We start from the raw sequence: 13,686 nt of genomic DNA, 5'->3' as shown, positions 1-13,686 counted from the left end.
AAAAGGTTATATGTTTATACGGGAATGAGATCGTCATAGGATGAACGAATGCTTAAAAGCAGATAAATTGGCTTGGATCGCGTTGATTAGTGGAAATAAAAAGCTTTTGGATTCGTGAAGAGAGTTGTTGAATTTCTAGATATAAAAGAGGAAAAATAGGCAAAAAAAAAAACGAGAGTATGATATTATAGAGTATTCAGTTAGCAAATTAAAACTGGGTGTGGTCTAGTTTGTTAGACCGTCGACCGTCGACCGTCGACCGTCGACCGTCGAAGGGTCAAAGAGTTGAGGGATAAAATGTTCTTTGGCTCGAGGACAAAAAGCACGGTCATAACTGACTCGAAAAAATGAAATTATTCGCAGAAACGAGATTGGCCGGCTCCTGAATAAAGTATGTTCGAACGTAGGGATGATTACGTGTGGTTTTCTTGTTCCCATGATAAAGACTTGTATGCGATTAAGCACGTAAATTATAGATTCGTGTACGCACACGTTATAATGCATTATACTATTCTGTACAAATACAACATTCGTTACGATATAAAAGCCGTATATAAGTACATACATATATAAAAATATATACTTGGGTATTTGTATGTAAAAGTATCTTTGTGTGTCACTAAACCGTAGCAACGGTAGCGAAGAAGCGACGAAATGAAAGAAAATCTTGTGGAGCGTAAAAGCCCCTCATAATATTGTGCATCTCCATGGAATAATCTTGTCTCCTTTCTTTTTTAATGATAGCTTTAGAGTTATGATACGTTTCGTTATACTTTCTGATGTTTTATGGAAGTTAAAGAAAGATAGAACAGAAATAGGGAGGGAGAGAGAGAGAGAGAGAGAGAGAGAGAGAGAGAGAGAGAGAGAGAGAGAGAGAGAGAGGACAATCAATTCTTTTCAGATTTTCATTAATAAATTCGATCAATTTTAATTAATAAAGTGAAATTGATATACGAAAATACGGTAGACGGCGATGACGACCTAATTGTTTATTTTTATTTTTCATTTCATTTTAATCAAATCATTTATATCGATTCAATAAAATATTAACGAGCCTGAAATCTATTGGGTAGTTAAAATAATAAGTTGAACGAGTAGGAAACCGACATTTCGTTTGTTTTTGCTATTAGTTAATTATTGCGTTCTTATTCGCCATGGTATGATTTAATTCCGTTAACGTTACTACGATAGAGTGTGAAATTAGAGTCGTGGTACTCGCACCGTAATTCGATTTTCGAGACACTTCATTAATTACCGAAACGCGCTCACCGCGTAATTTAATTGATGCTCGTCGGGGTTGGCCGCTACCTGCTAATGAGAATCTATAGTCGATAATACGCGAATCTTCAATTTTTAATGTACAATCGATTAGGCCTTATCATTCCACAGTTCAAGTAAAATTGAATCTCTATTAATCGATCAGAAATTTTCCATTTTTTTTTTTACATTATTTTCATTCTTTTTTTATTTCTTTGATCTGTATTATCCGTGCTTTATCTGCAGGTAAATTAGTACAAACACGTAAATGCATAGACACACACACACACACACACACACAGAGAAGTACATATCTCACATTCTATAGTCAGGTACGTGGAAAGCCGTCTCGAATAGACAGGAATCCGGACCTAACTTTATGCGGCTCTTATTAAATTCCAGTAGACGAAAATTGTTAAGGACGACGCTTGGTGCAACCCATTATTTTGGGCCTGCCCTACATCGTCCACGTCCTTTAAAGATTCGATTTGTAGCAGGGGAAAACACGGAACCGTTATGTCGTATGACAATCTATAAGCCTGTTTGGAAAATGACATGTTTTCGTACCTTGTCAAAGATAATCGAAGAAGAAAGTCGATGCTTGGAAGGATATAAAGAAAGAAAAGAAAGAACACGACAAAGTGTGTAAAAGAATAAAACAAAAAATGCTGCTGCCTCAGAATTCACCAATGTAGTTGGAATAATTCTGACGTTTGTATGGATGAGAGAACGGAATCATACCCCTTCTTTCTCTCTCTCTCTCTTATTTTCTTTTTTTTTTCTCTCAGCTTGCATTCAAGACGTCGACCTAGAAAAGAACTACACGAGTGCAGATCTTCCTTACCAAGTGTCTCCTCTGTTTTTCACTCATCTAGCACTGGCATCGAATGGAAATAATAAATTTGAATGAGGTTAAAAGGGAAATACAAGCCAACTTTGGTGTTTTTCTTTTTCTTTTTCTTTTTCTTTTTATTTTTATTTTTATTTTATATCATCGCACATTCATCATCGATATTATTGATACATTATTATTGAAATGATTTGATTAACATGTGAAAGTATTTTTTAACTACTATTAAATATCGTGACACGTATTGAATAATCGTTAAGGACTTTCGAGGAAAATTTTTCAAATGGTTTCTTTTCTTTACACTGAAATTAGAGATAATTAGGATAAAAAGCTTCGTAAATTTAGTCCTGCCATTTTGCTCGTAATATTTTTTTTTTTTTCATACAAATGAACATTAATAGCGATAAGAATTGGATCGCAGTGAATTATCACGGCTCGTTTGACTCGAATTCACGTTGAAAAATTGTCGTCTACGTTTGGAACTTGAACGAGCTACGGTGCGAAAAAAGAAAAGACGAGAAAATAAGTTAAGAGTTAGAATAAAAGCAGAGAAGCAAGGTGAAGGAGAAAGGAAAAGAGATAGGATTGTTTTGTGGTTGAGCTTTTAAAGCTCGCACGTTATTCGAAAAGTTCTTCGTCGCGAGTTGGATGAGACAATGGGGTACGGAACTCGCAATTGGATGTTGAGATAAGCTTCTTTTCACGATGGCGTACTGTGGTCCACATAATTTCAAGCGTTCGTAAAATTCCGAGAAAATGTCCCACGAGGTGGAGACGAGGGGGGGGGATGCCCAGTAAGAAACAACAAAGTTCGTGGTCCGTTTCGTAATTAAGTTCTTACCTGTACTATTTCCATACTCAAATACACAACAAACAAACTGCCCAGACAACAAAGTAAATCGTTAGGAAAGCTATTTCAAATATTTTTTCCAAATAATCCGTATGTGGAAAAAGGGGAATTCTATCGATCTCTTTTTACGATTGTCAATCCACTGTCGGCTTATAAGTATGCGAGAGAGAGAGAGAGAGAGAAAGAAAAAAAACAGCAGGAAAAAGAGGGAAAGAGAGAAAACAGTAAAAACCGAATAGTATTCGTAGTTGCTCTCTCTTTTCGTCTTTCTCTGATACCAACAAAGCTGTTGTAGTTTTATCTCGATTTGTAGAATTCGTAGAATTCAAACCGTCGGTGTTTGCAGTAGTTCCCGTATTTTTATCCGACAAGAAATATTTGATAGTATACTAACGATTTGTTCTTGCGAAATAAAAAAAAAAAAAAAAAAAAGCGGAGTCTAGAGAGAACGAGTAAACTTTTGAAATTGTTGTTACCGCGAAATAAGAGAAGCTGCTTGCATGTATACCAAGAGATTAAAGTAAAACGAACGACGTAATTGTAAATGTTCACAAATAATTTCTATTTGATTATATGAATTTTGTTTCTCGAGGAAAATGGTAGAAGAAAAAAGAAAAAAAGAAAAAAGAAAAAAAAGAAGGGTAGTAAAAAAGGAGTTAGAATGGAAATAGAGTTGTCTACTTCGCGACCACCCATTTTTCCTCCACGAGGGAAAAAGCTCTTTTACTGAAATGTTTGCCAAATTACGTTTTGCATCGACGTGGATTATCTTACAGAGTTGAAAGTTTAAAGTCGCGTTAGCCTATTATTGTCTCTCGTTTTCGTTGTCATTATATGGGAAAAGAGGTACGTTATGCGTTCCAAGATCGTCAAATAAAAAGTAAAGATCTTCGTGTCTCCCATCGTACACGACGGGGGTATGAGAAAGAGATAGTATAGTGATTTCTTTCAAAAAGTTCAAGTAGTAGTATCACGTTGGTAATCGTAATGTCTAGTTCATGTTTAAAATAGCTTTTGAGTGGTACATTTTCCTTTAAGATTTGTCACTATAGCAACTTACAGCAACGAAGTAATGTGAATGGACGGAACGTCCATTTATTTTTCTTCCTTTTCTTCTTCTTATTCTTCTCGGTTTCCTCTTTCTTTCCTCTTATACTTTTACTTTTCCATAGTAACGTTTCTTCGACGAGATTCATTTTCTATCAGCTTTGTGGTAAATTCAATCCTTGTAAGAGGACGGGAACAATTCTGTTGTACACAACATCAGAACCAACATCTTATAGTTGTTTCTCGTTAGTATAGATAGTTAGGAAATAACATTTGTCTTTAATTTGGTGATCATAAATCCGTTATCTAGCATTCTTTTTGAAAGAAAAACTTTATAAAGGATTGGGACAATGGCTGCATTCGCGATGCACCAATTACACGAGATTACGAAGAATGGGTTGGAAGTGTGGTCATGGACAAATGAATAGTGAGAATGAAAAGTCAGTTGGAGATAAAAAGGAAGGAATTAAAAAAGAAAAGAGAATAGTTGAAAGAATGGATAATAGACGAACGAAACAAACGGATGAATAATAATAATCTTGAATAATAATAAATGCCATTATGGTTTCTGTTAACTGTTCAAAGATCGATATTTGGGAGGAAAATGATGAAACTTGTTATCCCTTCCAAGTTTTTGTAAATGTTTAGTTTATCAGAACGTTTCCTTGCATTCAATGTTGTTCAATTCATTTTTTAATCAACTGTTCGTTAAACAAGAATTCTTTTTTCTTTTTTAATGAAGTTAAAATTTGCATCGATGTTGTAAACTCCTTCGGTGTAGAAGTTTTATCAAAACATATATGTGTTATTTCGAAATAAATTTAAAATAGAGATAAAATTATATATTTTTTTGCGAATAAAAAGTTAACTCAAGTTGCGCATCGAGTTCCTTTGGTTGCAGTTCCAAATTATGCAATGTTATAAAAAGATATTTACACGGTAGCATAATAAACGTGATACAAGAGACAGAGATAAGCAAAGGGTGTTCGTTAGTTAACTTAAATGTATACGATTAAATGAAATGTGTTCGGTTTTTTTCAAAGTGTTAGTTAGTTTTTCAGCTCTTTGTAGCTTCGGATAATCTTTATTCGTACGTAATAACCCACACATACGTATTTAGATATAACTTTATTTATATGAAAGCGAGAACAAACAGAAGGAGAATTTCTAGATAGATAGATAAATATATTGAAAAGAATAAAACAATATAATTTTTTATTGATAATCCCGATTTTGTGATCTCCGCAATTTTTACATTTATAAGAAATAAATACTACATAACTACTCTATATATACTTGTGGCCCACATTGAAACACGGTGGAGGTTTTGTACTTAGGTATTTGCTTTACCTAGATAATCTATAGAATCATATCTTGATGAAATATTAATAATATGTGGGTAAGTGTTGAAATACTTTGGTGTGTGAGTCACTGTATATATTGGACGTTCTCAATCGAGGGATACGGAAGAGCCTGTTCGAAATGCCTGAACCAAATGAAAGAAAGCTCGTTGTTAAAGAAGCAAGTAGTACTCTTTGTTTAACTCCAGGGAAGTTTGAATTGGTCGCATAACAGCCTACAGCAACCGGTAGCGGTTGGATTTTAAGGGAACGAGTGCTGAAACGTGGCTGGGCGAGTCGTCTGAACAAGTACACAGAGAATAACCGAGAGAAAGCCGTGAAAACGCGCGTATATCACAGACAAGGACATGCTTTGCACTCCTTTTCATCTTCCTCTTTATCCTCCCTCCTGTTCGTGTTCTTCCTTGCTTTCTCCTTACCTCTTCTCCACTTTGTAATTTACCGTGGAATTTCACCTTTGGAATAAGCGAGCTCTTTCTCTCTCTCTCGCTCTCTCTCTCTCTCTATCTCTTTAGACGGTTCCAATTTCGTCTTTAATCTATTATATTTATTTCCTTCTCTGTTACTCCATTCGCGAAATATTACTGTAAATATACGATCCTACTATAGACAAATAATTCAAGGAACGTATGTACTTTAGTCCTGACCTAGTTTATTACGGGTCGCAGCACTTAGCACTAGAATAATTTTCTTTTTTTTTGCAGTCCTCAAAATAAAGAGTTGGAAATAATTACTGAAAAATATTTATCTTTGATGTTGACGAAAGTGTATTACGTATGAATGTGTGTATGTATATATAAATGTATTTAGATTTCTACAGAGTGCGCATTAGAGACACTCTTGATGCGTAGAAAAGCGAATAGAAAACTCGCGCTTGGAAAAACTTATTTCCACTTACTTGTGCGGAAGGAGTACCGCGGTAAAGTTGATGGCGATAGAAACTCGTGGACCGGAAGTTATGAGATACCGACAGCGGATGTTTGGCGGATATAGGCCAGGATATCCGGGACTAGCTAGGACGCATCCGTCCTGGCAATCAGTGTTCTCGTAAATCCAGTCGCATTCTGAAAAAAATATAACATAATATTAAAAAGTATTTGTTATATTTCATAATTATAACAATCGTATATACATATATACTACGCGTATAGATCCGATATGCGAGTAAAAGGTCACGTTTTGTTCTCCTATAAATCATGGATATTCATAAAACGCGCACGAAGAGAAAGCCTATGTGACAATATCGTTCTCCTCGATTCGTTTTATCATTTTTTTTTCTCTCTCTCTCTCTCTCTCTCTCTCTCCATCTTTTATTTCTTTTTTTATTCATCGAGCAGAGATACATGACTACTGCAGCCAATTAGAACGCACTAACGAGGTACTTCGTATCAATCTCGAGAAACCTTTTCATTAATATATATTCGAAGCTCTGGCACGAAACGACCTGAAACTATTCGATGTAAATTTTCTGGGGTGCCAATATCAGTTCGCAATTTAAAGCAGGAATCCCGATGGAAAGTGCACGCGAAAATTATGGAAAGTTATGAGTAAGACTTCCGTCGACGTTGCGAACTTTGTTGCCTTCATCGATATTTTTTCTTTCCATACCCTAACTCTGTTCTTTATCTTCTATTTTCCCTCGTATATCTTCGATGATTGGACGAAAAAGTAAATAATATTGAACAATCGAAAAACGTGAATCAACTTTTAACGGTTATACGAACACGAGGAGCATTGGCAATGAACTTCTTTGTCTACGATTATCGACGTGGAAAATGTCTTCCTAGTCTAATTTTCATTTTTCTTTCTCACCCTCTTTCCTTCTCTTAATCGCATTAACTCGCGATGAAATATTTGCAGAATTTCCTTCATAATGCTTTATTCAACTAAGAGAAAGTTCTTTTAAATTATTATTATTATTATTATTATTATTATTAAACTATCACGTTGAGCGATAATTTTCGCAACATTTAATTAAGAAAAGAATTATTCATTTGCTGTACAAACAATTTCAACAATTTTCTATCGACTAGTTAATACGAAAATGGAGAATCTGGAATTTAGCAAAAGAATAAATATAAAAAAAAAAAAGGAAAAGAAAAAGGAAAAGAAAAAGGGAGTGTTAATGCGATCGCAAGCAGTACGGGATCGTTCTCTTCATTTGGAAACAAACGGTAATAAGAGGTAAGAGAGTTTCCTACGTCGTACATTCTATAAAATTTTTCTTGGCTGGCGTTTTTTATTCCTGTTCGTTCTTTCGTGAAAAATAAAGGGGGATCTTAGCCGAACGAACCCTTCATTTCGCTCCGTAAAGTCTGAAAAATCGTTCAAGAACTCGTCCGAGCCGAGACTAGACGAGACGAGACCAGACGAACAAATCTAAAGATTTCATAATCTTGAAAAATCTGCAGGTCGAGATATGCGCGCAATTAAAGAATCGACCTTTTTTCTTTTTTCTTTTATAATCTTCATTTTATCGTAAAGATAGTAATCGAAATGGTAGAATAGTATGTTCATCTTGAACCAAAATTGAAAAAAGAAGGAGGATGAGAAAAGTTGGAAGACGAAGAAAGGGGTCTCTACTCGATATTCTTTCGTAATTCTTTTGTCGTAAAAGCTGCCAGGTTGGAGAACATGACGAGGTAAAATCTGGAAGAGGAAGAAGAAACTCGATGACTAGCGTGTCAGAGTTTGCGTCAGGGTTGCGTCAGGGATGTGACGCGAATCTCACCTTCGAAGGTGAGAAGAAAGGCGAGCTAGCGTTTATGCGAGACCCGTCGAAGCGTATCGACGGATGCCAGGTAGAGTCGTATTTTTGTTGAATTCACGAATAGGAAAGGAAAGAAGTGGCTTGCATCCGATGCCTTCTCCTAGTTGATTCTTTGAGAGAAAATATAGTAGATATTTACACACGCACACATATAAATATATATATATATATATATATGTATATTCGGTACAATGTGCGAATATGTAGATATCTATGCGCTCTTTTTCAAAAGGAAAAAGATTCGAAGAGGATCTTATACGGTGGAGGACGCAGAAGACACGATGATGGAATAACCCACCTAAGTTGTGCGCCGCAATGCGTACAATTTTTCTCCACCAATCCTCATCCTCATGCTCATGCTCATCCTCATCCTCATCCTCATCCTCTTTCCCCTATTCCTTTCGCGAGCTTTAGAACGAATTTTTCTTATATAATGCGCATCCTTATATCCTCCTCTTCCTCCTCGTCGCGTCTTTCTTCGTGCACGTGCATCCGTACATTAGCTGCACGCGAATATCTACCCTTTTCTTCTTGGTTACGTAACGAACGAGCACTCGTGGATCAATATAGAAGAATACGAATAAATAATACAATTCCTTCTTCTATCGATGATAATATCTCTTAGGATTTCGTAATCGCGACGTACGATAGATTGACGATTTTATAGATAAAGGTAAATACGATTGAAAAATTTACGAAAATCTTGAATTCATCATTGTATTTCTGCAGCACTGGATAACATATTTCTAAAATTAAATTACCTTAAAATAATGAACTTTGGGTCTTCACTCAATATGTGGCATTTTCTAACAGAGTTACCTGTATTTTATATTCCTGCATTTCTTGTCATCTTTATTTTTCCTTCGGTTTCATCGATTCGTTTTTTTTTTTTTTTCTATCGAAGCGTCGAACGGACTAATCAAAGTGGTAGAGGATCAAAGTCCAAATGGCAAGATGATCCCGAGCCATTCCGCGATTCTTCATATAGACAAATAGAAAGAGCACAGGAATAGGGGACGGGAGGGGAGGGGGGGGGGAGTTACGTGCATTTTAGATAGAAAAATCTCGACGACGATGGATAAAGTGGCAGATCGTGCTGTCCGTATAAAGGTACGATTGATCTGTTTGTCAGTCTAACGACGTCCTCGTTCCTGTACCTTCTTTTTTCCTTACCTTTCTTTTTCTTCCTTTTTTCCTTTTTTCCTTTTCTCTTTCATCGTACCTCTTTCTTTTGCCTTCCAACCTCACTTTCTCATTCTTATTCCCAACCGAACGACTTTCCACATTCACGCTTCTTTCGCCGCAAGCCCAAATAAAAGTAGAAACGAATCGCGCTTTCCGTGCCAAAAAACAGTTCTCGCATCCGATGTGATTTAAGTGGCAATCGCCTTCTCTTTTTCCTCCCTCTCTTAGGTACTCTTACTCTTCCTTTTTTCTTATCTCGAGAAGAAGAAGAAGAAGAAGAAGAAGAAGAAAAAAAAACAGATAGTCAGGTGAATACGCTTCGCGCATATGAAGTCACAACCTTTTTCCATTTCGTTCGAAAATCGTTGTCTTCTCGTTAGACGAAGAAAACTTTGAAAAGCTTTCGAGTGATGGCTTTCAACGTGTCACGAAAGATCTGTCTTTTTCTTGTTCTTTTTCTTTCTTCTTTGGAACGATTTTAAGCGTAAAAGCAACCGGTTCCTCATCCTGCCTCGGCCATTTCTCTTGGCTGCACACTTTTGAAATCCCTTTCAAACGTTCGTTACGAAGACGATTGTCTTCTTCTTTCTTCGTTGACCTTAACTTAAGAAAAAAAAGAGAAAAAGAGAAAAAGAGAAAAAGAGAAAAAGAGAAAGGAAAATGTTGTTCGAAAAAAGAAAAAGGTGAAAATTGTGTCCTAGGACACAGGTAAATGGGACACGCATCGTTAACCATACGATTTGTGGGTACGAAAGCGACGCTAACCGATCGTAAAAAAGCGAAATATTGTAGCAAGAGTCGAGCAGAGTAGTCAAACGAGCGCCCAGAGAGTATTATTTTCCTTCTTTACATTTTATTTTATTTATTTATTCTCATGTAGAAAACGAAAAAGCAGAAAAAAGAAATTAAGAAAAGATAAAAGTCGAATTTTGGTTTATCACCTTTAGTTAGGAAGAAAATAATATTGAATATATTTTTGGAAATTGTGGTAAATTGTCGTTAAAGGTATTACGGTTTTGGGTTGGCGTTGTTGCACAACACCCTACTTCGAGCAAAAGGTAGAATCCCGCGGGCGCGAGAAATCGTGATACCTTTTGGAAAATGGCTATCGCGCCAACTTCCTGCGGGATCGGCGGTTGGGGTTTACGTCGTTAACACTTTAGGTCAGAGCAGCTAAATGGCTTCGACCGAAGCTGTACTGCGCTTTCTCCTTCGTTCCAACCCTTATTCGGTTAAGCCCTAACTGTCCTCCTCTTAAGCTCGCATAATTTTCGTTCTAAGTACGGGAGAAATTGCATTTCTGCTCTGCTTGCTCTACGAAATTCTAACTTTCTCTTTCTCTTTTTATCTTTATCTGTCTGTCTGTATGTCTGCTTGCTGTGTGGTCCTCCCTTTATTTCTTCTTCCTTTCGTATTTTTTTTTATATTCTTCCGTTTCTGTTCTTTCTTCAGCATTCTTCTTCCTAACGTATTCCACGTTTTCCCTACGTGTTCCTCAAAGATTTAACATCCAAAGTAAACGTAAAACAAAGTAAAACTTTTCTAAAGATCTTACTTACTCTTGTTCTTGGTTTTTTTTTTTTTTTTTTTTTTTTTTTCCAAAGCTTGTTTTAAAAGGAATGAGGCGGAGGCTGCTTTTTACGCACTGACTTTTTTCTTAACTTTGTCTTTATGTTTTTTTTGTTTTCGCGACTTTATGTAAGATGATGTAAAAAGATACTTTTACGTTGAAGATAACGAAGAAAATAAAATCTAGAATACAACTATAATCGGTAAATTAGTTAAGTTCATTTTACGTTGTTCGAACAATGAAATTTTGAAGAAGAAAAAACGGATAATGGTAAGGTAAATCGTTATAAAGAAAATATTCTTGATGAACAGCAAAGTGAATAATATTTGCTGGTAAGTAATTCTAACTTGCTAGCAAAACCGATAGCTGACTAGATCAATGTTTGATTTACTAGAACGCTAGGTCAGAATCGCTTCTGTTTGGTTGTCAGTCGAGTATGGAGTTTGCGTATAGCATAATCCGGTTGTCGAATAGGTCACTGCACCCTGAGTGCCTTATAATTTTACCTGTGTCCACTATAGGATAACGAGGCTAACGAGGAATCCTCTGAAACTCGATCGATTATGAACATTATGTAAAATAAGACATGGTATATATAACATGACGGCTTTAGAAAGTCGGAGTCAAGAATACCAATGTTATTAACAAAGTTTTATTCAAATATTATTATATATCTTCGTAGATGAAAATAATTTGAACAAAAGAAAGTAATTATCTCGACTAACTTAATATATTCGAGCCTATAATAAATTGAAGTTAAATTATTCATTAGCGAGCACTTAAAATTGTTAAATGATTACCTGTGTTATTAACCGGAAGTCCACCTTTGATGGGTAGGCCAACGGAAGTACTTGCTTTTGAGGAAAAGCTGAAGTATGCCAAGAATTGGGACCTCGTGGTGTTCTCGTTTATTCTGAAACACGTTTGAGCACACATGTTTTGTCAAAAATTTATCTCTCTCTCTCTCTCTCTCTCTCTCTTTCTCTTTCTGTAGTCGTTTTTATTCGTAGTCATTCGGGAAGCGTATATAAATAAAAAAAAAAAAAACAAAAAAAAATCACGATAAATATTATGCCGTAGTTATACGTGTAAAGATATATAAGTACTACGTATGTATCTACGTATGCACATTTCCAAGCGGTGGTGGTCAGGATATTTACGAGAAAATCTCATGTGGTCCACGCGTTTCAAAGATTTACGAATGTTTAAAGGTGATATACGAGCAGATAGGAACGATTCACCAACGCGATTTATTGCGGCTTATTCTTATTATTTTACATAACCTCGATCTCAAATTCCAAAGAACTTTTATTACCTCTGTCTCTTTCGTTTAGGAATATCAGGGGACGAAAATTCTTCGACAAATATTCGTCAACGTCGCGCGGTTGCTTGAAATATTGGAAAAGTCGATATATCATTCTTCTTTCGTCGTGACAATCCATGTTGGAATCAATTTTTCGAAAATAGGTTGTAAACCGCCGTTCTTTCGATGCTTTTGACTAAAAATTATTTCTCCAGGAAAAACTCGTAAAAGCGTTGAATTTGAAGGAAGATAATATAAGGGCAAACAAGAAAATCTACATAATGCATATCTCTGCTATTTTTTCATAAAGAAATAAAAGGAGGAAACTTATATATCGCATTGTTTTGAGAAATCGTTCTATTCGAAAAAAAAAGATGAATTTCTTTTAAAGTTTGGTAAGATATCGATTGTAAAAAATCGAAAGAGAATCGTTTGTTTTATTGGTGAAATGTTTTTTAAAAAAAACAAGCACGTCTAGGGAAGACTTTAGAGGAACGGACGTGAATCGATATCGGAAGTTTACGGTCTCCTCTCTTGGTATAAAAGTGCGAGAAAGAACTTGATACTTAGCGAAAACTGACCTCCATCGACGAACCATCTCTCAGCTCTTTTAATATTGTATGAGGATGCCGTAGTTCTTCTTTCGTCTTTTCAAATAAAACTTCGAATTACTTAGAAGCTTGTAAAAACTCCCCTCACTTTGAATATTTTATAAAACGATCGATTGCAGACAGCACAGCACAGCACAGCACAGCACAGCACAACACAACAACAACAACTAAAAAAAAACTCGATTAATTTCAATTTGTATAAATACGAAGGCAACAAAAGAAATGAATAAAATTCCGAGTTGATTAACCGTATTTCTCAATGCTTATCTATTGCAAGAAGACTTCAATGGATTACATGAGTGGTGTTTGAATAATAAACTGTCTCTCAACATATTTAAGTGTTATACAGTTCATTTTAATCGTAAGACAAATTTCTTTCCATTTAATTATTTTCTAAACTCATTTATCTTATCTTCGCTTAATTCTGTTAAAGACTTTGGTATTATATTTTATTCACAAAATGTCTAATCATGTTAAAAATACTAATATATTAAAAGAAGATATCTTCCTTCTTGACAATACAATTGATAACAAAGAACAATTGGTTAATTATTTGGAAAATTAGGAATACTTTACGTTAATGAACAAAAGTCAATAAAGTAAAAAATGGGGTAAGATAAAGGAAAAGTAATGTTTTGTGTCGCGTACCCATGAGACGTGAATTACGAACGTGAATCAAGCTGTCGTGGTGGTATACAACTCTCGTGTGAACATGCTATCATGAAGATTGCTTGAAAAGTCAACACTTTTACGATTCAGCCGCGACAAGTTTTATTTTTAGTGGTAGTAACAGCGAACACGGTGGGACGCGCGAAACAGGGATGTTTATGCAATTGAACGATAATTATACTCTTGAGTTGTTTTCACAGTAGTGAATTAAAA

The 13,686-nt window shown here is 35.5% G+C and overlaps 1 protein-coding gene across 2 annotated transcripts in view; it reads right to left on the bottom strand.

Moving 5' to 3' along the window:
* LOC107072421 (uncharacterized) overlaps positions 1 to 13,686 on the bottom strand; it is a 163,221-nt gene that overhangs the window by 33,581 nt on the left and 115,954 nt on the right. For both annotated transcript variants that reach the window (XM_089173332.1, XM_015332346.2), the window contains 2 exons: positions 11,691 to 11,803; positions 6,264 to 6,429 (listed from right to left, as the gene is read on the bottom strand). In XM_089173332.1, the coding sequence (XP_089029458.1) occupies positions 6,264 to 6,429; positions 11,691 to 11,803 (279 nt within the window). The remainder of the gene's footprint in view (positions 1 to 6,263; positions 6,430 to 11,690; positions 11,804 to 13,686) is intronic.

This window comes from Polistes dominula, unplaced genomic scaffold (assembly GCF_049000335.1).
Source record: "Polistes dominula isolate Pdom_NZ unplaced genomic scaffold, Pdom_raw_medaka scaffold_35, whole genome shotgun sequence".
Taxonomy (NCBI): Eukaryota; Metazoa; Arthropoda; class Insecta; order Hymenoptera; family Vespidae; genus Polistes; species Polistes dominula.
Note: the sequence above shows the minus strand (reverse complement) of the source record. Positions and strands in the feature narration are given on the sequence as shown.